At 38.0% G+C, this 27256-nt stretch overlaps 4 protein-coding genes across 6 annotated transcripts in view; 2 read left to right on the top strand and 2 right to left on the bottom strand.

Annotated features, from left to right (window-relative positions):
• The window catches only part of rc3h1b (ring finger and CCCH-type domains 1b), a 105724-nt gene that overhangs the window by 73536 nt on the left and 4932 nt on the right, over positions 1–27256 (bottom strand). The window contains exons 4-20 of one of the 3 annotated variants that reach the window (XR_013771363.1): positions 26083–26322; positions 25079–25254; positions 24639–24839; positions 24347–24479; positions 24140–24258; positions 23596–23708; positions 23247–23477; positions 22842–23050; positions 21950–22359; positions 21702–21860; positions 21450–21605; positions 20905–21127; positions 19359–19446; positions 19170–19266; positions 18850–19071; positions 18633–18739; positions 17281–18513 (exon numbers count right to left, since the gene is read on the bottom strand). Coding sequence is in view for 2 of the 3 variants with exons in the window: in XM_079243163.1 (XP_079099289.1) it covers positions 18357–18513; positions 18633–18739; positions 18850–19071; positions 19170–19266; positions 19359–19446; positions 20905–21127; positions 21450–21605; positions 21702–21860; positions 21950–22359; positions 22842–23050; positions 23247–23477; positions 23596–23708; positions 24140–24258; positions 24347–24479; positions 24639–24839; positions 25079–25254; positions 26083–26322 (3041 nt within the window). In the remaining variant the exon portion in view is untranslated. Of the gene's footprint in view, positions 1–14774; positions 18514–18632; positions 18740–18849; positions 19072–19169; positions 19267–19358; positions 19447–20904; positions 21128–21449; positions 21606–21701; positions 21861–21949; positions 22360–22841; positions 23051–23246; positions 23478–23595; positions 23709–24139; positions 24259–24346; positions 24480–24638; positions 24840–25078; positions 25255–26082; positions 26323–27256 lie in introns of those variants that run through there. The other 2 variants (XM_079243163.1, XM_079243164.1) reach the window with 2 other exon arrangements.
• On the top strand, positions 372–5886 carry parla (presenilin associated, rhomboid-like a). Its single transcript, XM_079243202.1, has 10 exons — positions 372–476; positions 1218–1395; positions 1767–1871; positions 1969–2101; positions 2202–2297; positions 2450–2599; positions 3357–3427; positions 3514–3615; positions 3912–4009; positions 4322–5886. Exons 1-10 carry the CDS (start codon positions 397–399, stop codon positions 4476–4478), a joined length of 1170 nt encoding a protein of 389 aa, XP_079099328.1. The 5' UTR covers positions 372–396; the 3' UTR covers positions 4479–5886.
• extl2 (exostosin-like glycosyltransferase 2) lies at positions 7015–9113 on the bottom strand. Its single transcript, XM_079244181.1, has 5 exons — positions 9077–9113; positions 8293–8729; positions 8097–8167; positions 7876–7991; positions 7015–7745 (listed from the first exon to the last, which is right to left on the bottom strand). The coding sequence occupies exons 1-5, from the start codon at positions 9079–9081 to the stop codon at positions 7343–7345; spliced, it is 1032 nt and encodes a 343-aa protein (XP_079100307.1). The 5' UTR covers positions 9082–9113; the 3' UTR covers positions 7015–7342.
• On the top strand, positions 10256–13485 carry LOC306758791 (glyoxal reductase). Its single transcript, XM_079244180.1, has 7 exons — positions 10256–10352; positions 10511–10599; positions 10846–11094; positions 11253–11354; positions 11613–11704; positions 12325–12645; positions 13114–13485. The coding sequence occupies exons 2-7, from the start codon at positions 10524–10526 to the stop codon at positions 13207–13209; spliced, it is 936 nt and encodes a 311-aa protein (XP_079100306.1). The 5' UTR covers positions 10256–10352; positions 10511–10523; the 3' UTR covers positions 13210–13485.

The following is a 27256-nucleotide window of genomic DNA, read 5'->3' as shown; positions in this document are numbered from 1 at the left end:
AAGCATATAACTATTCGATTGTAGTCTCGCATCCTATACTCATTTTCCATGAAATGTAAAACCTAGATGCGTATACTTAAACCTACCGCAAGAGGGAAGTGAATTATTCCTTTCGAAAACAAGATAGATGTACACAGGTCTGTTGTGTAATCTGTGCACACATTGACACTACAGTCATCTCAAAGTATATTTAAGTATATACTGAATTTGAATTTAAGCTTTCACACCACATAAACACGGGCCAAGCAATATATAGGCTATAACAATATGGTAAATATAGCTACATGTAAAATATTGAGATTCGTTAAATCGGAGCTTTTGAAAGCGTCCATGAATGCAGCATTTGTTTCAACCAGGCAGTGTGGGAGGGGCTTCACTGGGGAGGTCATAACAAACATGGCGTGGAGAGGATGCGTTGTGAAATGGGATAAAATAGAATTCATCAGATCTCCACACACACTTTCTCGAAGCCCAAGGTGAGAAATTAAAGTGTCGTTAAGTTCTGTGTAAACAAGAAACAAGCCCTACAGGAAATGTGTTGTGTGCTTCCTGCCGCCCAGCAGTGATGTTATCTAACTGTTCTGATTGTCATTGCAAACCGAGCTAAAGACAGCGACACGTTTCAGACATTTACCGAAAAAATATTTGGAATACCGACGCTTTGTGTTTTTTTTTTTTTTTTCTAAAGATTATGTTTGTTTTAGTTAAAATAAGTTGCTCAGACTTTCTGCACCCGACTGACTGAACAGTTTACCAAATTTGTAGCATCATTACCTGGTTTTTTTTTAGAAGAGCTGACCCGTGTAAGACAAGTCTTACACATACATACTATATTTTATTTTATTTTATTTTATGTGGCTTTTTTTTTTTTAGCCAAGAAAACAAAATAAGGCACCCTACAATGTTTAAATAATTACAATACAATAGGTGTATTTGAAATGTGATATTAATAACACCACACCAACATACTGAGAAAATTAATGACTGAATGATTAACACACACACACATATATATATATATATATATATGTGTGTGTGTGTGTGTGTATATATATATATATATATATATATATATATATATATATATATATATATAAAAAATATGTATGTGCATATATATATATATATATATATATATATATATATATATGCACATACATATTTTTTTCTGTCACGCTAGTGTTTTCTGTAACAAGTGAAATTGATCCTTTTTATAGACTCAACCACTATAACCAGCAGAGGTGCGGTTTCCGTCGGGATCCTAAAAGGCCAGATAACAAGAAAGGAAATGTTGTTGAAGAAACAAAAGGCTCACCACCTGAGACTGGCACTCCTGTACCCCAACCTAGGGTCCAAAGGCCAACGCTTTTTAGACCACTGATGTTCACAGTAGGGGTAGGTTCCCTAGTTTGTGTGTTTGATATTTTTAAACTACAATATTTTCCTTATTTGATTAACTCAAACAATATAGTGAAAAAGGACTTTGATTATCCACAAGTTAAAGCCACTGAAAGACCATGTGCTGTAAAAAGCTCAGGCTAGGCCCCATCAAACAATCATCAATGATAAGAAAACCTAAAAGATCTGTTACTAGTATTCTAGTGCATGACTGCATGACACTCCAAGTTGTCCTGTGTTTGTTCCAATTTGATGAATTGAGACACATGTCAGGAGTCAGACAGTTTTTATTTGGGGGCTGATATAGACTCTCGCTAATATGAGATGTAGGACAGAAAGATTTTGGTTGTGGTCTGATTCCATGCCAGTTTACAGGCTGCTCCTTCGGCGCAGCAGCCATTCTGCAATATGAGACCCTGAAGTCCAGAGTGCAGACTGCAAAAGATGGAGAGGAGTTAGAGAAACTCATGCTGGTGAGAATTCAACATGACTAGAGTGTGTCAATTCGCTCCAGCAGTTGAACTGACAAGCTGCTTACAACTGCTCTGTGAATTAATATCATGTTTGCAGGGCTCCCAAGACATGGCGTACTGGCATGACTGGTGGAACCAGTTGTCCAGCTTCCAGCGACAGTTTATTCTCCTCATGTCAGTGGTGGATGACTTCTGGAACAGCCTTACAGAGGGACAGAGGACTGTCACTGGTACTGTATTTAACAGATTTGTTTTAAGTTCATTAAAATTTTAAAATGTTTCCATGTTTTTAACATAATCCTTAATTTTTTATTAACATTTTTTTTTTAGGTATTATTGCAATAAATGCTGCAGTCTTGTGTTGCTGGAGGGTCCCGTCAATGCAGAGAAATATGCTTAAGTACTTCACATCCAATCCAGCCTCCAGTGAGTAAATCTGTTCTTAAGGGAAATTAACAATAACAGAGATAGAGCTGCACAAGGTTTAAATGCTTTTTGTAGCCTGAGGACCACATTTAAATTCTTCCTGTTTCCATTGTACAAGTGTATTCAGTTCTTTTTGTCTTTTCTCCAACCAGAAACACGGTGCCTTCCCATGGTTCTTTCCTCCTTCAGCCACTACTCCATCATCCACATGGTGGCAAATATGTACGTCCTATGGACATTCTCCTCTGGAATAGTTTCCCTCTTAGGGAGAGAGCAGTTCTTAGCAGTCTACCTCTCAGCTGGTATGTCAAATAAGTAACATAAAATACATCTAGTTTTAATACAATTTTGGATTGGCACTGAAACTATGGAATATGTTTGCCTCTTGTGTTTTATTTCAAGTGAGACAAACTAGGATTTTTCCTGCTTTCAAGTCATTGTTAGTGTTATGAATACCTCAGAGAAAAGAACTTATTCCAAATCTCAAGAGACATTGCACTTCACACCGTGTGATAGGAGCGCTATAGGCTGAGGAGCCCTAAAACAGCATAACTGTTAAATAAAGCATGAATTATGAAGATATATTGGGAGAGACAGAGTAAAACTTTCATTGTGATGTTTTTTTTTAAGGCTTTTAGTAAATTGAAAGGCTGAGGTCTTTTATTTCTACAGAGGGATCTGGTTTCATCTCTTACATGTCACCTAAATGCTTTTGAAATTTATGTTAACAGTTTACAAAAATGTATATTTAAATTTTGAATGTTTTAACCCTTAAACACAAAGGATGACATTTCTTAATGCCGTTTGCATTTGTGATCATTTTAACTTCAGCTGCTATAAAGACATTCTCTTCAGCTTTATCCAGCGATCTTATCTAAAGTTGATTCTTGTTCTAACATGTATGTCAGCTGCTTGTAACTAGCCATTGACTGGCATGTTTAATTATTTCTTTACTGTTGATATATTAAGACATTCTAATAGTTGGAGGTGTTTGGTTATAATGAGGATTGGTTGGTATCCGGGGGGGAAAAAAATCTCATTAACTGTATGTATTTTCAGGTGTAATTTCCTCTATGGTCAGTTACACGTGTAAAACGGCCACAGGGAGACTCTATCCATCATTAGGGGCGGTAAGATATCTTTTTTTTTTTTTTTACACTTCAATGTGTTTATGAAATGGAGTACTAATTTTGATTAATGACTATTTTATCCAAAGTCAGGTGCTGTCATGGCAGTACTCGCTGCAGTCTGTACAAAGATACCAGAGGCCAAACTAGGCATTATCTTCCTTCCCATGGTCACGTTCACAGCAGGGAATGTAAGTGATGCACATGTTGTACACATATATAAGTCAGTGTGTGTAATTTAGATATTTCTGAAGTGTAATCTAAAAACATTTATTGCTTATTGTTACATCATGTTAACGTTGCTATACTGTGCTTTTGCTGCAGGCAAAGATGTAAATCTGTGCATGAACAAAACGAACAGGTGTATGAATGAGTGAATGTGTAAGTATGTATGTTTGAATGCACGATAGAGACAGAGATGGTCCTCTTTTGTGGGCTTCAGTGCACTGAATGTAACGTCAGGCGCCTGGCTTTGGTTTGTCTTCAGGCTCTGAAGGCACTTGTTGCCATAGATACAGCAGGGCTTATGCTGGGATGGCGGCTGTTCGACCATGCTGCTCACCTTGGTGGAGCCCTTTTTGGAGTGTGAGTCCTCAACTTTAATTTGAAGCTTTTTCTCATTAGTGTAACATCCTAAAGTTAAACAGTCAATAACACATTTTAACAGGCTGGCAGAGGAATGAATTTTTTTTACAGAAGCCAATTTATACAGATCATACTTTAAAAATCTCATTGTTTTTATAGCTCAAAGTTTTACAGGATGTTTTACAGTTGTAGTAGTTCTACTATAACCAGTCTAAATACTTTCATTGGACTTAGGTGAGCATTAAGTTCAGCATGAGAGTATGTCCTATTCTGCAGTCTCTACATTTGAACCATCTATGTTGTGTCCTACAGATGGTATGTTGCATATGGTCACAAGCTAATTTGGAGAAAGAGAGAGCCGCTTGTGAAGCTGTGGCATGACATACGCTCTTCAGGCACCAGAGGATCCAGACCAGGTGGTGGTCCTGGGCCCAGTGGGGGTGGAAGTGGAGGACCTGGACATCAGTGAGAGAGCTAAATCCTGCGAACTCTTATTGAACGAACACAATTTTATTTTCCTTGAAATATTCAAGGACATTTCTATCCTTGAAAAGTTGAGTTATAATTAATCAATAAATATGGTTAACCCTCCTAAATTTAGTGATCAGATAGGTGATTTACTGGTGTTCAGACACTGAAAAATTTAATGAGGCCATATTGGCTTCTTTGGGGTTTTTTTTCCAACTTCACTGTGTTAAAAGGTGTTTTTATGCATGTCAACAATCTCCTAAATGATCAAGTCCACAACGAAGGGAATTAACTGTCTGAAACCCTTTGTGTTTTAGATTTGTCTTCCATGTTTTTTTGTTTTTTTTTTTGTCATCCCTCCTGGATGATTTTCATTCAGATGTTTGTGAGAAAGAGTGAGAAATCACAGATATTGCATAAAACCAAAGGCTCAATATGCTGGATTCATTAGGCTTACCTCAGAAATGTATTTTTATTTTTCCCCCAAATAAGGTAAATAGAGGGAAAGGAAAACATTGATATTACTTGGCTGCAGCTCCTCTGACTTTTCTGGAGACTGGAGGTTTAAACTGCACAAATAAAACAAACTATCAAAGTCAGATTTATTGTCAGTTCTGCTATATGTACTAGATGTACAGAGGACTAAAAACTAGTTTCTCATATCCTCGGTGCATATGCAATACAATTCTGTTTGATTTCCACTATAAACCTGCAATCTGACTGAGATCTGTCCTGTTTTCCTGGCCATGTTATTGAGCTATGTATCTCTTGAAGAAACATTTAAAAACTCTTTGCTGTGTAGCAAGTGCTTTATTGTTCTGTAAGATTACTTTTTCCCCACCAAACTCAATAAAGAAATGAGAAGTGTCCAGAATTGAAATATACACTTGCATATACTGTAGAGGTAATGACTACCATCTCCTATGGTCCTCAAACTGACATCAACATAATTTCCTTGACTGTGGAATGCGCTTGTGTTCTTCAGGCAGTCATCTTTATATTTTTTCATTAAATCTCTACAAAACCAAATGAAACTTGCTCAGGAAACTCGTGGCTTTAATGTGTCAGCAATGATGGTTTAATTGTTCAAATCGCTGACTGAATCTGTACTCTCCTTTACCATCTTCTCCTGGTTCAGCAATCTCACCTTAAACCACAAAACTCCACCATGTAATCAGTCAAGGCAGTAAAATAATCAACTTGGCTCCAACACTTCCATCTGAACTGTACAATCGCTCTGTGACAGGGAAAGCCACAGTGATCACTGAGGGCTACTCCCAGCCACTCCATACCTTCTTCCAGTTCCTACCTTCAGGCAGACTTCACAAAGTTGTACTGGCCTGAAAAAACATCCACCAAAAAATATTTTGTTCCCTCTGCCATAAGCTACCACGATCAACACAAAATAGGCACACAGTTGTCTTTTTATGCAAAAATCTGCCTGTTAAAATTTTTTTGTCACCACTTTGGATAGATAGATGCAAATTTGTTATTCACAGAATATCACTTCATCAATTTATCCATAATAAACTTGAGTAAAAACAAACTTGCAGGTATTGTTTAATATCTATGATCTTTGGCCAAAACCCCTTCTAGAATCAGTCAATAGAGAAATCCAAGAGCTAATTGAGGGGTTCAAAATAAAATTTTGATTCAGTTTTGGATCAGATGGTTTTGGTTTGGGGTTCTGCTTCTCTTTTGCCATCCCACTATAGTGTTGTGTCATATATTGGACCTTTAAAGAGACAGGAGTGTTTTGGCAGGTGACAAGGTGCTGCAGCAATGCATAGAAACTTTTTTTAAACCATAAATTGTGTATAACTACAGCAGACCTACTAGATTAAGAAGATCTGGTTGTAGTTAAGCTAAAAAAAAAAGTCAATACTCTATTTCAAAAGTGATTTACCTGAAGTCTTCATGGTATAGTTTTTTCATTTCTCACAAAACCAAAAACAGCATGTGGATCCTGTTTAGTGGTTTCAGAGTGTTGATCTAATGTAATTAAAATAGCAGTAAAAAGAATGTGACTTTACTATTCATACAGTTATTTAGGAGAGCAGAGGAATAATTCTCAAGTGACACCAAGTGTTTATGGAGTTCCTCTGAGTAAGACCTGTTTACACTTTCAGACTTAGTTTTTACTAACATATAACTTCATTTCAAACCCAGTCATCAATCATATATATAAAGAACCTTTAAGTCATGAGTTTTACAAATATATGCATTCAGTAGAAAAAAAAGATTGTCTGCACATGCCTGGCATTAGACATAGGATTTGTTTTGTTAAAATTGTGTAATACTATCAAAAATTCTTTGGTAGTGAGTTTTTGTGGTCAAATACTAAAACAGAAAACACCTACACACTAACAATTATATACAAGGAAAAAGGAAGAGGAAAAATACATTTATCAATTATCAAGGTAGCTCTAAGGCCAACACCTGCTGATTTCAAAGTCACTACAATCCACTGAATACGTTGTACATAAACTTTAAGTGGATAAGATATTTTTCATGCATTTCAGGGTTGACTACTTATATTTTTGCTGAAAACTCCCATCACTGTCCAGCAACATCATGCTGAAACTGTTCAGCATCATAAAACACAAAGGAAAGAAAAAAAGGTAGTCTGAAACTTTGCAAAGTTCTCTATAAATATAAGGACTAAAATATTTATAACAAAACAACTCTTTTAAATGAATTTATCTGAACTTATGAAGTAGCTTCACAGTATGCCCTTAGCTCAGACAACAGTCTCAGCTGATAAGGAGGTGATGTGTTGTCAACCAGACAAACTTACCCTGCTACGTTTTCCTTTATTTCTTCAGTCCAAAGCTGTCAGTAACCTACCACTTCTTCCTACCACTCTCAGCCCCTGCTTTTGTGATTGGCATAGCTGGGGAAACCAAACTGGGAGACCATAAGGTTGGAGTAGCAGAGTGGCATGAAGCCATAAATCTGTGTGAGCCTATTCAGACAGTAGGACCTCTGGAGAAGGTGTTCAGGACGATGCCACATCCCCTGATATCCACTACTGGCATCCTTCTCTAGGTTGCGAAGGTCAACTGGTTTAACAAACACTCCAGAGGGTCTGTTGGCTGTGTCAGTCTTTGAGTGCCTCTTTAAATACAGTGCGACAACAAAGTTCACAACAATATCGTCACAATTCTGTGTTTCATCCACTAAGGCATGTACAGCTTGAGGCTGGTCCTGGAAGATCTGCAGGTAGCGGCGGTGGAAGAAGGCAGCACCAATTAAAACCATGGAGTACCTGTAGTGAGCGTACATCGAACAGAGACCATGCTATTCAAAAAGAAACCAGCATAATAGTGTACATGACAATGGTGCTCAATTTTTAAAAAGTGGCATAAGAGCACACAGCAAATGGAAAAGGAACTTACTTGTCACCTCCAGCCATTTCTGGATCCTGCAGCTCAAAGCTGCCATAACTATATATTCCACCAGGGGTTGTGACATGTTTCCGTGGAACAAATCCAACAATTTGGTCTCGAAATTGCTGCATGAGATAAAAATGTGCTTATTTTGCCTGCTTAAGTGAAAGATTATGTATGGTGCAGTTGTATTATCGCAGAATGCTAGAGTAGACAATGCAGTGCATTACCTTCCAGACAGAGAAAGCAAAGCTGATGTCAGGAACACTGATGAGTGTGTCATCATCCAGCATCAACACAGCTGAAGTATCAGGCAAAGAAAAGTAAATAAAGCAACAGACCTCATTAGAACAAAGTTAAAACTTAATATTTTTAGAAATTTTGGTAGAAAATAATATTTGAATAATCAGTGACAGGTATACAAACCTTCAGTATCAGTCTCAGGGAATGGCTGCAGTCTATTCCGCATTCGATTACTAGCCTGTTCTTTAAAAACAACCTGGACTGGATGAGGACCCAAACTTTCCCATAACTTCACTGGTGTCTGTTCTCCGATGTTGTTCCAGACTATAATAATCCTCTGAAGATGAGGTACTGCCTGGTAATGGTTCAGGAGTTTAAGCAAAATGTCTGTGCGGTTGTAAGTTTGGATGATGATGGTAAACTTCTCTGTGTTTTCAGCCTGTTTGTCCACAACAATCCCCTTCGGTGGCGTTGCCCTGCGTAGCACTCCCAAGACACCAACACCTCCATAGTCCTCAGCGGGTGGCAGCAGAGCTGTCAAGACTCCTCCAAGCAATAGAATCAGTAGGATTGGGAAAATAACACACTTTCGCCGAAACACAAAGCAGCAACGGGGAATCCTGCATGGAAAACACACATTTGTATAAATTGCAATGTTCCTGTTTCAACATTTGGATGGAAGTTAAATGTACATTTGCTGCTTCATTTTGTGAAGACACACTGACAAAACAAAATAATTCGGCTTGATGGAAAAACAACAGCATCCTGGAGGAGTAACAAGGCAATTATCAATGGAAAACAAAAATTCAGTCAATGGTCATGCAGTGATAAGGTACTAAAATCGCTGCTGCACACTTCTAATAAAGTTACCTTCAGTGGGAAAGGAACGCTTTTTTATTTTCATTCATTTGTTTTTGTGCATATCTTAAAATTTACACAGTATTTATTTGCAATAATCAGAACTCACCGCATTTTGTTGACACGGCAAACATCCCTACATGCTCGCCATATTGGATGCGTAGCATGAGTGACGTCACCCATTGGCGTCTATTTGATGGTGGTGGGTGTCATTTTGTAGCCAGTCGTTACCATATTTGGATAAGTAGGCAGTGCTCTAGTTAAAACTGTGAAGCCTGGTTGGACAAAATTAAGATATTGGGTCTGATCAGTGAGGAAGTTTTGACTGTTTATTTTCTAAAAAGATATAACTTTTTTCAGTCAGCGATCAGATATGGTTAGACCCTTGTGCTCTATTGATGTCACCCAGAATCTTTTGGTTGTACTATTCCTAAGACGACAATGGGTCCGCTCCTTTTACAATAAGCTGGGCGATGATCCGGGGAAAGTTGATGGTGAGCAGAAGAGAAGTTTTCTCATCTGGAAGGGTGAGCGTTTGCGGGTGCAAAGTTGCGTTGCCAAAACAAAAAGGAATTAATGTGTCAGATTTGCTTGCGATGGATTGGCGAGGTGTCCAGGGTGTACCCTGCCTTTCGCCCAAAGACTGCTGGGATAGGCTCCAGCTTCCCCGCGACCCTGTCAGATGTCAGATTTGTCAAAAAGTTGATAATGAAGCCATAGGTTTGTTGACAGTTCTTTCAAGATTTGTAATATGCAACATGTCAACTGAAGACAAACAAAAAAGTATGGACAACTAGTTCGAACACAATTTTGCTACCCCGGGCAGCTGGAAATAATCATATAAAATCAACAAATGTTGTTTGAGAAATCATATTAATGCGAAGTTATCTACTGAACTTTAAGGCCACATTCAAATATTATTTATTAAGTTTGAATATTTTCTAAGGTTACATGCATACCGACTGATTGTTAAACATATCAGTTTAAGCTCCACCAACTCATCATTACGCCGGCTCGCCCGGGTGATAAATAGTGCGGACTCTACTATGAGAAGCGAAACGTCACACGTTTAACAACATGGCCTCAAACTGGAGTGTAAAGCGAGTTGTGTTCATAAAAAAAAACCTTTTTCTGCAATGTGACGAGTAGAAACAAAATAACTTTGATGACGTTTGAAGAAACATTAAAGTCCTGGGTTTTTCTTAAGAACGAGTTGTTTGCGTCAGCATATATATATATAGGCTGTATATATAGGCTTATATACCCCTTACTGCGACAGAGACGTTGACTGGTTCATGGTTGTGTTGCAAAATACAAATTACATAATAAGAGACGAAATCAAAACCCGGAACTTAAAATACCTATTCCATAACAACAAACTTAAGGTGAGCTGTGTAATGGCACTGTGGAAAACAACTGATCTATGAAAGTTCTCCAACTGTAACCAAGGAAACGGACTTGGGTCTGTTTGTTTGTATTTCTTGCGTAAGTAACACAAGAAATAAAAAACTAACTCTGCTTGTTATTTATCATTTCTCTTCAGTGTCCCAGAAGAGATGTCTTTATTTCCAGAACCAAGCTGTCCCACCGTCCCACTTTCCAACGGCATGCAGATCCCAATTCTTGGTTTAGGTGTGTTTTCATTTAGGGAATTACCGACTTGTTATCAAAATCAGAAAAGCATTGTATGTAATGTATAAAAACAAAAGTTGTAGAAACATGAAATAATAAAAATAACTTAAAAGGTATTTCTAAAGGATGCAATTCAAATTAAATAGATCCAACAGCTTGTCAAGTTTTGCACATTTAAAAAAAACAAAAGCCTGACATTTTTTAGAATAATTTGTGTAATTGTATTGCATTGGATATTCCCTGCAGGCACATCACATGATGGTGGCTATTCTCACGATGCCATTGTGTATGCACTCACCGAGTGCGGCATGCGCCATATTGACACAGCACAACGCTATGGCTGTGAGAAAAACCTGGGCAAAGTTATTAAAGAAAGTGGGGTCCAACGAAGTGATCTGTGGCTCACTAATAAACTGTGGCCTGGGAACTATGGATATGAAGCTGCAACAAAAGCCTGCCTTGACTCCTGCTCAAAGATGGGCGTTGAATATTTTGGTATGAGTTTTTATCAGTAAAGTTAGATATAGCTGGAATCACAATGCCACTCAACCTATGTGATGTTGAATTCATAATAGTGATATTTTGTTATGCATTTTATGCTCTCCCTATCATTTGCTTATTTATCAGTGGCCATCTTTTTTTGTTTTTTTAAGATCTGTTTCTGATGCACTGGCCAGGGTCTCAGAGACCTGGTTGTTCCAATAGAGAGATGAGAGCTGAAACTTGGAGGGCTTTGGAGGAACTTTATAAGGAAGGTAAATGTTGCCTTTGTTGTGCAAACTAGTTTGAAAAACTATAGTGGCATCTATCATAACGGCAGGTTACCAAGGCAATTTTAAGACTTATTTTTTTATCTTTTAAGAATTATTTTCAATCCTGCATGAAAAGCTCAGATCTAATTTAACAACTAAATATTCTGTAATAGCTAATTATAGAATTACTGACTTATTTAAATAAATAACTTGAATATGGTCACTGCTTATTTTACAAAGCTGATATTTCTGTCATTGAAGGTATGTGTCGTGCTATTGGGGTGAGCAACTTTCTGGTCCATCACCTGGAGCAGTTAAAAGAAGACTGTACTGTAGTGCCACATGTTAACCAGGTATGAAATTTCTTTGCATGAGGAGTTTCAAAGCAAGTTTGGGAGAAGATTTGTCTTTAAAAGGTGGAAGCAATAAATATCCCCTACAATAGGTTTGGTACTGAAGTTGCATAGCCATCTTTATACAGGGCTCATCTCAGTATTATCTATAACTGGGCTATTCAATTTGGCCCCATGCGGGCTGTAGCCCTGCAGGTGTTCAGTTTCCCTGCTTCAACACACATGAAATAATGAGTCGTGCAGAACTCATTATTACTCAGCTTCCCCATGAGCCTTAATTGCACTAAGTGGTTAAGACTGTTAATTGGTAATAAATTCCTAGTAATATTCTTAATTACAACAACTATATATTAATATTTTCTTCATTACACATTTGAATTTTGCTATTTTTCATTAGTGAAATAGACTGTATTGGGTCATTCCCCATGTTTCCCTGTACCAGTGGCCCAATGTGTCCTTCCAATATATGTTGTGAACTCTGATTTGTAATATCTGGGAAAAATGTAATCAATAATTTACTTGAGGGATTCAATTATAACTTAAGTTTGTTAGAGATCTACTTTTAACACCATCCCATGCAAAAATTCCTCTAAATGTGTTTTTAAATTCTGACTTGTCAGGTGGAGTATCATCCGTTCCAGCAGCCTACTCATCTGATAGAGTATTGCCGTAAAGAGGGGATTGTGTTTGAAGGGTACAGTCCTTTGGCCAAGGGTCAAGTCCTCAACCATCCCATCATTAATCAGATTGCTCAAAAGCATGGACGAACACCAGCTCAGATCAGTATTTGCTGGAGTATTCAGGTTGTCACATTCATCACATTAGTACTATCCAAGGGGATGTTTTTGTGTTTTATTAAACACAGTTTTTCCACCACCCAGAATGGAGTTGTCACCATTCCAAAGTCGACCAAGAAGAACAGGATACAAGAAAACTGTCAAGTGAGTTGAAGGCTGCACAGATTTTTAAAAAATCTGTTGGATGAAACATAATGACACGTAATGCAGAGAAAGCAACAAAACACAGATTTATCCTTGGCCTGCATGAAACCATATGCTAAGAAAAGACAGAGAACTGGTGTATGTAGCTTTTGTAGTTCTTTACTTGTGGCTAAAAACATGAAACAAGTTTTAAACTGCTCCACACTAAGCCATCATGTGTAATAAATGTGACACTTAGCGTTACACTCAGAGTTAGCGAAGGAAAAGGTGATTTTTACAAGTTAAATGATTTAACAATCCCCACTCATATGTCAGGCACAGAAAAGAAAATGCAATTTGTAAAGTTTTATTCAGTCTTTTTTCATACCACATGTAAATATCACAGTTTGTATGGCTGTTGTGAGAGAGTACTAAGTACTAAATCACCCTTATAACAACAATAAGATCATTTTATTATATGTCACTCAGGTGTTTGGGTTCCAGCTGGAGGAGACAGATATGAACATCTTGGGACAATTACATGACGGAAGACATGTAACTTGGGATCCAACAAACGTGGAGTAATAATAAGAGGATACGATTTATGGTGTGTTTGTCCGAAAAGCCATTTTGTCAGTAGTGGCTGGGTTAAAGAACTAATAATTTTTTTTTTCCCTTTCTAAATTCTCTTCGTATAAAACCAACTCAAGACAATGATGCAACATTAATTAAAGAATTAATTATGAATTAATCACAGTTCTTTCCTCCACTGTGTACACAAGAAAACCAAAATATATATTTTTGCATGCATAGTTTTGTATGAAAAACTTTTGTACTTTCTGTATTTTTGTTTCAAACATTTCTGGGTTTTTTGTTTTTTTTTAAACTGCTTAATGTTTACAGAGCTGGTTCATCTGCATTTAACTCTTAAGATTTTCATAATTCTGTTAAAACTTTGTCACAAAATGTATGATGGAATCAGATCCTTCAAAGACAAAATGGGAACCAGTCATGCTACGCACACATTCTGCAACCTTTCTTTTAAAAATGTCAAGAATAAAAATATCAAGCTGGCCTCTCGAGTGAAAGTGGTTTTTACCGTCCCCTTTGTTTCAGTGCAGATTACCAACTACTTTGTTTTTGACAGTCTCTTGCTGGCTTCAAGGGCCTTAAATTAGTTCATATTTACCTCTTGTTATCAAAGAAATCAAAATGCTGTTTTAGGAAAGTTTAGTGATTCAGTTATCAAATAATCTGTCATGGTTTTGCCAGATTTTTGTTTTTGAAGTGTAAAATTTAATACTGTCCAAAAGAGTGGAGTCAGTCATTATTATTAAACTATAATAATAGTAATATAAGTATACATGTACCGAGTTGATTTATGTAAAACCTGAGAAAATTGGTACTTTTTGGATTATTATGAAACAAAGCTGAAAAAAGCTCAGTTCTCTCCTTATGGGCCAGTTTATTCGTTTCCCCACTCAAAACTGGAGGCGAAAGGCCTTCAGTTGTCTACACAATATCTGCCAATGTTCATCATAATCCACTGAAAGAATGTTTACTATTTTATTTACCGTTTACTATGTTTATTAATCACTTATTTTACTAACTTGGTAAGCTTTATGAGTACAGCGCTTGGTTATCTGCCACCTAATTAGCAAAAGCTTATTTGACATAAATGCTCACCAAAATTAGTTCTTTGTCTCAAAATTTCTCACATTGTTGTGATCAAAACTAATCAATAACATCAGTGACAACTTTGTTTTTAACAAGACCAACTGTCTCTTTAGTCTGTGAAGCTTTCTGTGGATTTACATGAATTAGAAATGCCACACTGTTGTTTTCAAGTCTCACCTTCAGGATGATCTACACTTTCACTAGAACAAAGCTTGTTCTCCTTTATGCTAAACGCAGAAATGAAAGAAACTACAAAGTTCTCCACATACTACCAAAAGAGACCTCATCAACTGCTCAAGTCCTTTATTGTCTAGCATTTTGCTAACATCCCTTTTGAATAGCAAATGAGCATTGATTAGGATCAACCTTGAATTTAACCTTGAATTATGTTAGACCATTTGTGCAGCAATGCAAAATTTCTCTTGAACACAAAAACCTTAAACTGTAAGGAAATAAATGACAAGTATTCAGAGTTAGCAATATCATTTAATCTTTCCCCCTCAGCTTAGAATCACTGTTGCACATAAGTTACATTTTGTTTTCTCAATTTCACAGGTTATTTTTTCTCTCTTCAAACTTCCAATTTTACTTCCCGCTCATATCAAACAAATAAAGAAGAAAAAAAAGCAGATTGTATTATACAAAAATGCAAACCAATTTTCACACAGTGAATTCTCTTACAAAGTCATAAAATGGCGTAATAATGGCTACATCCACATTGGAGGAAGATAATTCTAGACATTCCTTAATGGAGTATAATATACATATAAAAACTTTTTTTCTTGCTGAAATCAAACCTGTACCTTAATTTAAGAGATATTTTACAAGGGTGTAATCATATAAAAAAGCCATCTGCGAATTTCCCCAGAAAGTCTGGGAATAAAATGTGAGCCTCAAACAGCAGTAACAGAGGTCAGTGGTAAAGGGTGTAGGTGAGAGGGTTTACTGTTATTGAAGGCTATAGGCAGCAGTTCCACTGACAAAAAAATAAACTTAAACACAAAGATTTTGGGGGAAAAAAAACCCAACATCAGCCATCCCATTTACTAGAAGAAACTTCCCCATACATCACTGTATTAAAGTTTTGCTAACCTAAAAGTTTTTAAGCTCGTTTCAGGCTTGTGGTGACCCATCAGGCAGATGAATCACCGCAGCAATTTGGTAGTTTGGTTGATTTGCATTTAGAAGAGCGAGGAAATAAAATACTGAGTTAGCAAAATTAAATTTAGTAAATTTATAGTAAAGCCCCATTCCATGTGCACTGCAAGTTTTCTTAATGGTCTGCCAGGTCATTGTAAATAGCTGTCTAAGAAAAGAAAAAAAGAAAAAAGAAAAAAAAAAGACCTACTGCGTGAATCTCACTCAGACACCCTTAAAGCTGTCGTCTACACAGCTGGTAAGATGAAGCATTAGACTTGCAGATCAGTAAATGCAATCCACTATAAACAACAAAACAAAGAAACTGCTGGGTCAAACATAAATCATTGAAAAAGGTGGAAAAAAATTGCATTGTTGCCATTTTGTAGACCTTTTAAAAATGAAAGGCAGTCAGGGTCTGATACAGCCCATTATTATGACTAAATTGTGATTATTGACTGCTAATTGGTATATGTGAGATATCATTGTAGAACAGATGCAGTAGAGGGCCATTATAAAAGGATTTAAGGCTAATCTTTCGTCAGACTTCCTGTTTTTTTTTTTCTTTTGGAGGCAGTGATTGGGGAGAAAATCCTGTACACTGCTCTAAAGCCTTAACACAATCAACCAGTACAGCACACTTTGAGGGGAGTTGGAGAATTAATAAAAGAAAAAAATACAATAAGTCAGAAAACATTTTCTACAATACAATCTAGCACACACAAAACATCTCCATATAAATTTTCCAAAGTTACAGATTTTGTCTTCTTCGGAAGCAAAGTCTATAGAACATCTTTGTTTGAACACAAAAGATTAAGTGAACACACATCAATGCACACAGAGGTCCTTCGTCTGGGAAAGGATAAAGTCTGTGTTGGCAACCAGTGGACAGAAAACAAAAAATATTTTGCCGATTCTAAGTAGAGATCATTTAATATAAATGCTGAGCAAGTTGAGTAAGAGGTGGCACGTTAATAGTGCTTTAGTAATATTAATGTATGAATACATACTCATGTATAAGTGAGCTGTGTACCTAAACAATAAATGTAGCAAGGAGCAGCCAGAGGCTTTAAGTGTGGATGGAAATGTAAAAAAAGAAGGAAAAAAAACAAAAAAAAACAACACACACACACCAAAACATTCCATAACGCTGACAAATTGAAAGAGAGGCCTGTCAAACCCAGATGAGGACGTCAGACAAAATGTCTTTAACTGACTCAATCAGGGATTTGTCAAAACGTCAGTTTCTCAGTGCACCTCGTTCGAGCAAAACGAAGGCCCAACGTCAAACTAAACCAAATTGACCAAAAGTGTCCGTTTAAACCGTTCAAACAATAGGATTCACTTGCTCTTTGCAGAGCTGTAAAACTGTTGCCAATCATGCTAATTGTTTACAGAAGGCAAAGAGCTCTGTGCTGAGCATCAGCAGTAAACAATTTATTTAATGGAAAAATAGCAATTGTACCAATGATGGTGATGTTGACAGCTTGCTACAAATACTGCCAGTCAGACATGGCGATGTAAATATTCTCAGTATAAACTCATTTACCAATATCAAGTTTGGTTTAAGGACAGCTGGATTTTTAGTTTGTCTTGTCTACTTCTCAGTAGCTAACACTGCTGTTTTCAGCTGTAAACACGATTTCAAATGTACTGTGCAACTAAAAATGCTACAATACCCTTTCTAAAGCAAATGTTCAGGTCATTTCATGACAAGAGGAGGTCAGATCTTATGCTATAAAAAAAGCTTTCACTTGGTAAGTTGCACCATCCAAAATCGTAACAACATAAAACACAAAAATTAAATCAAATTGAAACAAAAACAACAGAAGGGAAGGCAACTTCATAGAAGTTAGGAGAACAAATGACAAGATAATCCCAATGGGGAGGCCTTTCGTGTGGCCAGATAAGAAGCTCTGAGGAGGGAAATGCTTATTTACCCTGATGCTATTAAGTTCACACCCCCACCCCCGTACTAATTTACAATGGACTTGGACTAAATGCAGCACACTCAAGAGTTGAGGCAAAAGCCGCTGAAACCAAACATCATCAGGGTCACACCGCAACCAAGAGAAGCACCTAATATATTCCCTTATAGAAATGCAAAGCTCATTATCAAAAGACTTGTTGCAATCTTTAAAACAGAATGCTGTAATTAAATATATACTGCTTTCAAGTATGAAACAGACGTGTTCATAAATCGTAATAATAAAAATCTGGCTTCCTGTGGCAGGTGAGAACATGCATGTGGTGCAACACTTCATTTCTGAAACACCTTGTATGTCTATTTTGGCTGAAGACAGGTGAATTTTGAGTAGCATTTCCCTCCTCAGACATCTAGATCTGGGCAACCTCTCTTTACGATTTTGGGTGCAACTACCTGGGCCAAACAATTTGCTCTATGCTATAACACATTCATAAAGAGAAGTAAAATAAGTTGTTCAGATTGTGTTGTGACATGATGGTGACATGCACCTTTGTATCTAACCGTTCATTTACATGTTTGCTTCTACAGCTTTTTTAAAGTGAGGATCCATGCTAGTCTGTACTACAAAGTTTGATGGAATAGTGAGCTTACATGTGAATCAAGTTTCTTATAAGACTGTCAACATCACCATCATTTCATCTTCCTGATATATTAATCGTGAGCCTTAATAATCTAATCCCAGTACAAAAAAATTAAGACAAACACAGAAGAAATGTTATATGCTCTGGTTTCCAGGCAAGGAAAGTTATTTTAAAAAAAAGCTCATTCACAGAACAAAAAGAAAGAAAATTCATCACGGCAGATACTGCTCATCTTCTAAATAGAATGGGTGTATGTGTGCCTGTGCATGCTTTTTAACTGAGCATCTTGTGTGTGTGTGTGTGTGTGTGTGTGTATGCATAAAATGTGTATGTGTGCAAGTGTATACTTCCTAAGAGCAGGAATGGACATCGCCATTTTTCTGCATCTCTGAACCAGTGGCACCTGAATCAGAACGCAGGCTCAATGCAGATGTCTTATTTGTCAGTGACAGCATGGACCCACCCACTGCACTTTCTTGCAGCCCACTGGAGCCGTTGGACACGTCTCTGAATTTAAAGAAGAAAAAAAACTCCATATGAAGAAGATATAAAGTAATGTATCAAGCCAATAATGCAATAAATTAATCTTCAGGTGACGCAAACGCTGTAATGTTTAAGTGACTTACCCAAGGGCTAAAGAAATGTCTTCCAGCTGAGTACTGTGCTCAGGTTGTCCATTCTCTGCAGATTTCATCTTGTAATGCTGAGCATCATGAGCTACTTGGTTTTCCTGCTTTGTAAATGGGAAAAAAAAAAGATGGTGATTGGTTCCAAAATTCCTTTTGGCAGACATGGTTGACCTAGTAAACAGTCACTATAGATGCTCAATATGTACAGTCCTACCATAGCCATCTCACGAGTCCTCTTTCCAATTTCTTTCTCCACCTGATGGAGCTCCATGCTTAGCTGTTCACTGGAGACAGCCGTTGCACTTGCACCCCCAGCTGGCCACTTGGCCAGTTGCTGCTGCTGTGGGGCCACTGCAGTCTGGCTCTGGTTGGGCTGCATAGGCTGGCCTGCCAATGCACTGGCCTCTCTCTGCAGAAGGAGAGAGTTACTGGCAGCCTGCAATACACAGGAAGTGAGGAGGGTGGGTGAGCAATATTAGGTCAAATATAGCGGAACTATGAAATAATACTGAAAATTTGATTAAAAAGTCACACCTCCATGCTGTGCATCTGTGTCTGTTGGTTGATCTGCTGGTTAACCTGCTGCAGTTCAATTTTTAACTGTTCTCTGTCTGAGGCCGCCATAGAAAGGCTGCGGGAGAAGAAAATAAAGAACCATACCTGTTTTATAGCCATAGAAAAATTAATTAATTCTTATATTTATTTACAAACAAAGATGCTTACCGCTCACTAAAGTGTCCCTGAGAGGAGGAGGCAGTCTGGTGGGAAGGGTATGGTGTCCCCCATCCTCCATGACTTCCATAAGAATATTCTGCTGTAGGCAAGGCAGTGAATTAGAATAAAGAATTGTGTACATGAAGGGATGAAAAGACTTGAAAGACACAAAAATATGAAATAATTGTGCAGCAGGAGCTCGAGATATTTATGGGCAACTGCAGACACTTCAGAATTGTTAACTCTCTCCACATAGGCTGGTGTTCTTTTGCAGTAATTTCTTTTTTAAAAAATGTTTTAATTTGATTACTGGCGGTAAAAATAAGGGGCAAACAAAAGAAGGGACTTGTTACTAAGAGCTCAGAAATTTTAATACCTAATGGTATTTAATAGTAGATCATTAAGTGCTGGAAAGCACTGCTGTACTATGAGCAACAAGTATTATTTTTAAACCAGAGTTGGTTGCAAATATACTAGAGATGCAACATGACTCTGTAAAATACCCACCTGATCAGTTCGGTACACAAGACAAACCACACACCCGTCCTGCAGGTTACCAGTTTTGCAATAGATTTTGCTCTAGTGCTTTATTTACTGCTTTACAGGCCACCAAGTGTGTGAACCTTTCCACAGGCAAAAGTTCACCCCTGCAAGTCAATGTCCACAGTTGTGCCCCCACTCACTCACTCCTCTCACTGAGACTTAGCTGGGGCTCTCACACACACATGTGAAAATGGCTAGCTCTCACATATCTGAGAGAAAGCTTGAAGATGAACCAGCTTCCTTAAACTAATTTTGGCTTTGCTGTCAAGAACAGCGACATGGGAATGAAAACAGGTAATTAGACATTCACTGCCAGAAAACATGTTTTGAAACATGCCCCATACACTAAAGGAAACATGAACTACGTCCCAGAATCTCATCCAGATTTTACGCTTCCTGAACAGATGAGTGACCCAAACAGACAACAGCAGAAAACAAAACAAGTGCCTATCGAGAATGCTTTTGAACAGACCTACCAGGCCTCTACAGATAATATACATATTTTAATACTACTACATGCAGGTGGTCAAGTGTTTTTTTTAAACCTGTCCTGTAACAGAATGATGGTTCGGCTGCCATATTGTGCTGAACAAAGTTACTCTGTCAAGACAAGCCATTTAAGATATGCGGCGCCCTTTGACACTTTGTCATATCTTATATTAAATCATGTTAAATAATATGTTAAATTGTTCATCACAAAATGTTAATGTATTTAATACAATGATATTTGTTCCTACAGCAAAATTCTGTTTTTGAGGACAAAATGAAAATATAATTTTGGGATGAAAAATGAAAAGTTCTTTATGCACAAAATAAAAACCAAAACTGTGGCCCAAAAACAGATGTATGGACCGTATCTGGGGCTACTCGTACCACTGCATTCCTACAATACACTAGCACTTCCCCAAGTGACCTCCAGAAACCACGTGTGAACATTAATTCCAACATAAAGAAGATGTAAGCACAACAAGAATTACATCATACATTTTTCACACCTTCATTTTATTCTTACCTGACATGGCAATGTGTTTAGAGTTGGGGTTCTGGGGAGTAGAGGCAATGGCCTGCACAGGACCAGTGGTCTGGTAGCCTGTCTTTGAAGTGCGAGAGATTGCACCAAAGCGTGAGACAGTGGGCTGGGGACCAAACGGAATAATCGGGTCGTCATCCTTTACTTCTGCACCTCTCCGAGGAGCATCCAAAGATGGTTCCCTCAGACCTTTAGCATCCACATTCTGACAAAAGAAGAAGGAGCAATACAGAAGCATGGTTATGATGGAACCATATGAGGACTTGGCAAATTGAGAAATATGTTCTCCAGCTCAGTTTATTCTCACTAAGATTAGTCGTGTCAGTTAGATCACTTGGCAGGACAAAAATCAACAACATAATGTTTATTCCTAATATCATGATTATTTAGCTCATTAGTGTACATTTAAGCATGTATACAATAAAAACTGAATTCTTTATAAATATATTGTATAAAATGTATCAAATTTCCTTATTTGCTTGCCTTATGACTCCAACAAGAACTAGAGACATAATTACAAAACTTACCATCATCTCCATAGTACCAGAGACCATAACGTCTTTGGGTTTGGCATCTTTTGTGCCAATGTATGAGCCAATAGTTTCACAAGACCAGGGGGAATATTGCGCTGCATAGTCAGGGTCTCTGCATTTGACTAAAGTCTTGGAGCTCTCATCGCCATACTGCAGATGCAGAAGATACAGTGTTAAGTACTTGGATTTGTTGTGAACCAATCTTGAAATTGTGTCAGAAGAATAAGTGAATAATTGTGCGCTAACCTCAGAAGGGTAGTCACTCGGGAAAGGTTGTGAAAGAGTGGGGGAGGCAGCAAATGGCGGAGGGGAGATGACTTTCCTTTCCTCTAGTTGGGATAGCAGCTCCTGTCTACGTCGATGCAGGTAGTCCAAGCTGGGTTGTGGACTACCATACGAAGGCCCCTATGACAAAAACAGAGAATTATCGTTTTAAATGAACAAAAACAGACAAGGAGCTACAGTCATAATGCAAAAACTCAATACTGGCTTACCCTGACATATGTCCTCATATGGGGGGGCTGGGCGCTGGGCGGATAGTACGCATCTGGTGGGTATCTATCCCGGGCACTTGGCTCCTGGTGGTAGAGTGAATTAGGTTGTCCTGCCGATTGTGGGGGAACATCCAGTGGTGCTGGACTCATTCTAACCAAGTCATCCCTGGGAGATGGATAAGCCTGAGGTGGTGGTGGTGGGATGCCGTGGGTTGCATGGCGACCTCTGTCGTATTGCGAAGGGTGATGATACGAGAATGGAGGGCCTGAGTGAGGTGCCTGGTAGGGGCGATCTGGGGGGCCATAGCCAGGGTATGGGTCTGGGTAAGGAGGCCCTGATTCACTCGGGGGAGGAGGGTTACGGATGTAATCCCGAGGAACATACTGCGGTGGCTGTTGGTAAGGGTATCCTGAGAAGGAAACAACAAATATTCGTTTAACACCAATAAATTATTTCAATTTACCACAAAAAATTAAGTTAAATTAGGTTAATTGGTTACTCTAAATTGTCCCTAGGAATGAGTGTGGCCCTGTGATTGACTGGCGACCTGTCACCCAGTGATTGCTGGGATGGGCTCCAGCTTCCCGCGACCCTTATTTTGGACTAAGTGGTTCGGAAAATGTGTTATGAAAATCTTATATCATTTACTTTTCTGCATTTTTGGCCACATCACTTGTTAATGTAAGATCTAGAATAGCTTTGCACTATTTTTTATTCTTGAATAGTTCAGAATAAGGGACAACTTTCTTCTGAGGGATGCATCCTTGGGAAGAAAAAGTTTTTGACTCGCAGGGAAGGTGCGCAAATCTGCCGTGTTATAAAGCAGGACAGAATGAAACTCCAAATCTAGCCAAAAATGTGCACGCATCACTCAGTTAATTTGTTTCTTACCTGTTGTGTACTGTGTGGGCTCATACTGAGATGCAGGTGGTGGACGAGTGTCATAGCACATATCGGGAAGTGGTGGCTGGGGATACACTGGTGAACCTCTGGCAACCACAGGCATTTGTTTCAGTCCTGGGAGGTGATCTGTCGACATCCTTGGGTGGGCCATAGCATGATGTGGCAGAGGCATTCCAGCTTTGGTTACAGGGTCCAGGCTGCAAGAACAACTCAGGTTAAATTTGTTTCTATTTTTCAGTGTTCAAAAGATGACCTTTACCATGTTCACTGAATAGCTTCAAGCAATTAAAAATAAAAAATTAAAAAAATTAAAAAAAGGAACTTCTATCCAATCAACTGATGTCCTTTTTCTTTAGCTGCTAACATGAATGTGTAAGAAATAACTACACTCACACATCAGGTGGTGACCCTGGCCCACTGGGACTTCCTCCATCCATCTTAATAGGTTTGCGCAACTCATATGAGATTGGGTCAGTGCCACGGGGAATCAGTGGGGGCAAAGTCAGGGACCCACCACCATTGGAAAGAGGTGAGGGCTTTCTGGTCGCTGCTACATCAAGAGTAAGGCCGTCATCTGGCAAAAGTCCCCCCGTGCGAGGTGGACGTTTATTCATCTTACGATACCTGGCACACAAAATACATTAAAAAACATTACTAAACATGGCAGGATCTGTTGATAAAGGAAACTCAGCAAAATAGCAAAGGAGAATGATTAATCTATTGTGACATAGTTAAAACTTACTTCTCCAGTTCTTCCTGAGAGTGAGCAAAGGTACAGCTGGCTCCACGAGGACAGCCACCCTTCTGCTTCATGTCACGGCACATATATGTCTTGTATTTGCTGTGCTGAGGAGGCTGAGGAAAGAAAAAGTTATGTTTACCGTTTTACAGCACAAAAAAATAAAAACACAGCTATATGAAACCCTTTTCAGATATAAGGTATGAAACAATGGCTGGTGTGTGTTAGCGCAACAGAATTCACTAACTCAGACAACAATCACTCTAAATTTAATGGTCCTTGAGTACGCATATGCCGTTAACAGTAGAAGAGAACACCTTATTCCATGGATGATGAACTGTCAACATTTTAAAACAGGCTTTATATAAAAGGTGAGCTTGAAGATTAATAATAAGAAGAACAAGAAGAAGAAAAAAAAAAAGAACAAGAACAAGCACTAAAATAAGAACTAAAAAAAAGTATAAGAACAAAAACAAGAACAAAAACATAAACAAGAATCATCACAAGTTTATCTTTTAGAAGTCTTTAACATTAGAAAACATTAAACCTGTTGAGGATCAGCTCCTTTTTTGCTGTGGTTTTGGATGAAGTCAACCAGGCCATGTACCACTGTTTTCACTGCTACCAACCCCTTTTCAAGCTGTTCCCATGTAGGAGGAGGAGCATCTGGGAGAAAGTTAAGACATTTGGAAAAACAATGAGAAAATGTAGTCATTAAATTTACATTTACTATCACAAGTAATTAACTTCATACCAGGACTGGGATCAATGTTTGCCAGTAGTTCCAAGTGGGGTCGCAGCCTGTTGAGGTTTGCTGGGTCTCCAGTCCTTTGCAGTGCAATTGTCAGCTCCTGGACACTTTGAGCAAAAGATGCTGGCGTCTGCAGCTATGTAAAAAGCATGGGAAATAAATAAGTACATAATAAATAAATTAGCAAATGCAGAAAACTGCTTTAATATCCTTTAATGAAAAAAGTGCTGCAAATATTAAGGTTGTAGCATTTCCGGAATGAGAAAAAAGTAAAATAAAACCTTCGGTCAAATACCTTGTCTATAATGGACTGCATGTGTGACTTGTGAGACTGGTCTCCATACAACAGAGAAGACCACTGGTCAGGTGCAATGCGTAATCCACCTTCCATGGCAATTTGAACAATCTGAGAGTCATGCTCCCGTCGCAGTGCCTCGTAAGTACGGAACTCCTCTTTCAGCTGCATCAGTGATGAATCTTCATCACGTTTGGTAACCTAAACAGCAGCAGCAGAATTATACATTTTTACCCCTTCAGTTAAGCAATTACACGTTATACTTGAGCATTGCCACCATCATAAGCTTTATTACCACTGACTTTTTTAAAAATCCTAATTTCTATATAGACAAATAAAATATATTAAGTTAATCAGTTTTCCTGTGGAAAAAACTAAATGGCTTCTTGCATTTTTTAATAATCAAAACAATATTTTTTTCTGGGTGTCAATAGACATACCTTGAAGCAGGAGGCCCTATAAAGGAGCTGTACTACATGGCCTATGCTAGTTTTAGAGGCCTGAGGGAAGCGTGGCTCCAGCCTCTGGACTACAAAGAGAACCAACACCTTCCTGGACAAGGCAGAGCCATCTTCCAAAGCAAGGAGGACCAACTTTAGTGCTTCCTCCTGCATTGCTGGAGAAAGAAAAAAAAAAAAAAAAACTTTGAGTAACAGTAGACAAGAGAAAAAGTATTGGCTCAATATGAAGTCTGATAGTTTGCAGCTGTAAATGAATGTTTGCAAATTATTTCAGTTTATATATAAGTTTATTTGTCAGAGCTGGACAAAGCCGGTTTAAGCAGCAACTATTCGAGAATCAAACCATGGTTGAAGTAATAATTGCAGCGCATGGAGGCCAGCTGGAGAAAAAAACATGCCGAGTGACTGCAAATGACAAAAGTGGTGATCTGCAGAGAACGTCTGCAACACCTGCAACATTTGAGTCTTGAGCTCACCTAGGGACCCAGTTGCAACTCTATCCATCCTTAGAACATATTACCCCCCCTTTAAGAGCCTGCAGTGGTGCAAAAGGACATGAAGCTGCCTTCTCTCTGATTGAAAAGTCCCAATCCAAACAGAAATATAAAGACAAGGACAAAATTTCCATCCACATCTTCAGAATCTTGCATGCAGTTTTGTGATTTGCATCTGTGGAGAGCATGTTTAAAAAAGAATTTTTTTAACCCACAAATCCAAATCATTCTTTGCAACCATGCAGATTCTTTTCTGTACATTTACAAACTTGACTTTTTGGGGGAACAGATTTTTTTTTTTTTTTTTTTCAGAATGAAAAAAAAAATTGATTTCCAAATACAAGCTCTAAAATTATTTCTAAACATTCATTTACATCTTCAAAATATTTATGATTTCCTTTGAAGGCCCATAGAAAAGTCCTGAAAAGTTGCATGCAACAAGAATAAATGGAGAGCACAATTTCATCTTGCAGGTAACTGAAAAAGTACCTGGGCCAAGAAACTGACATCCTCGAGCACGAACAGCAGCCCACAGATTGGAGGAGAGCTGCTGGGGATTCTGGTGCTGCAAGATGAGTTCAGTGACAGTCCGCTCACCAAGAGAGCGGGCAGCTCTCATAGCTCTAACACGACCCTCTTCCTCCACGAGCTGGCAATGAACCAAGGTTACCAGTTTCCTCTGCATGGGTCGACTCAAGATGCTTTGGGCTGTGTTGCTCAGACCCACACCTGATAAGACATGAGGACAAACTTTTATCTCAGCACAATGCAATATTTTAAGTGCATCATTAAAAAAGAACATTTAAAATTTGGGCTTGGTGTAAATTATTTTCCCTACTTTAATCACCTTGAAGAATTGGCACCACTCCATGTCAAGTACATTTTTAGGGTAGTACATTACAAATGAGCAACTGTAAATGAAACATGGGTGTCCATATTTTTTACTTATATTTAATCACCATTTAAAAAAGGCAATTTATTAATGTGGTGGCTTTGTTTAGTTAACTGCCAGGTAATCTAAAATCTATTTCATTCTTAGAGTCAGTTTCAACATAACCTAATAAGATATGTCTGTGTCTTTTGGATGTGAAATACACAGAGAGCATTTTCAGCTTTATCAGCAGAATAGGCTCGCCAGTAAAAACACAATATTATTATTAAGAGTAGCGTTTTCTTCTTTCTGGTTTGGATAGTGTTTGAAATAAAACACTGTGGCAATCAACCTTTATGCATACTTCAACATGCCCAAGTCTAAATATGATTAAATAAGTACAAAGGACTTAAGTATTCACAACGGACTTGGAATCAATGTAAAAAAAAACAAACAAAAAAAAAAAACAATTCTTTAAAATAGCAGCTTGCACTAAATTACAAAATCAACAGCTAGCCAAAAAAACATCAAATATGAACTAAAATCTATTTAAACATAGAAGACGAAGTACAAAAAGAGTTATTGAAAGTCCCCTGTTAACCTCTGTTAAAACCATCACAGATTTTTTTTTTTTTTTTTTTTTTTTTTAAATGTTTTGGTCAAAACAGTCAAGCATAAGTAATCACAGCTGAATGTGAGCACCATTATCTTCCACAAAATCAGTGAATAAAACTTCTTTTTTTTTTTCCTCATAAGAAATCTTGATTATGTCCTAAATTTTAGGAAACTGAC

This window comes from Telmatherina bonti, assembly GCF_933228915.1.
Source record: "Telmatherina bonti genome assembly, chromosome: 7".
Lineage (NCBI taxonomy): Eukaryota > Metazoa > Chordata > Actinopteri > Atheriniformes > Telmatherinidae > Telmatherina > Telmatherina bonti.
The sequence above is the reverse complement of the archived record's forward strand: the minus strand, read 5'-3'. Positions and strand labels throughout refer to the sequence as shown.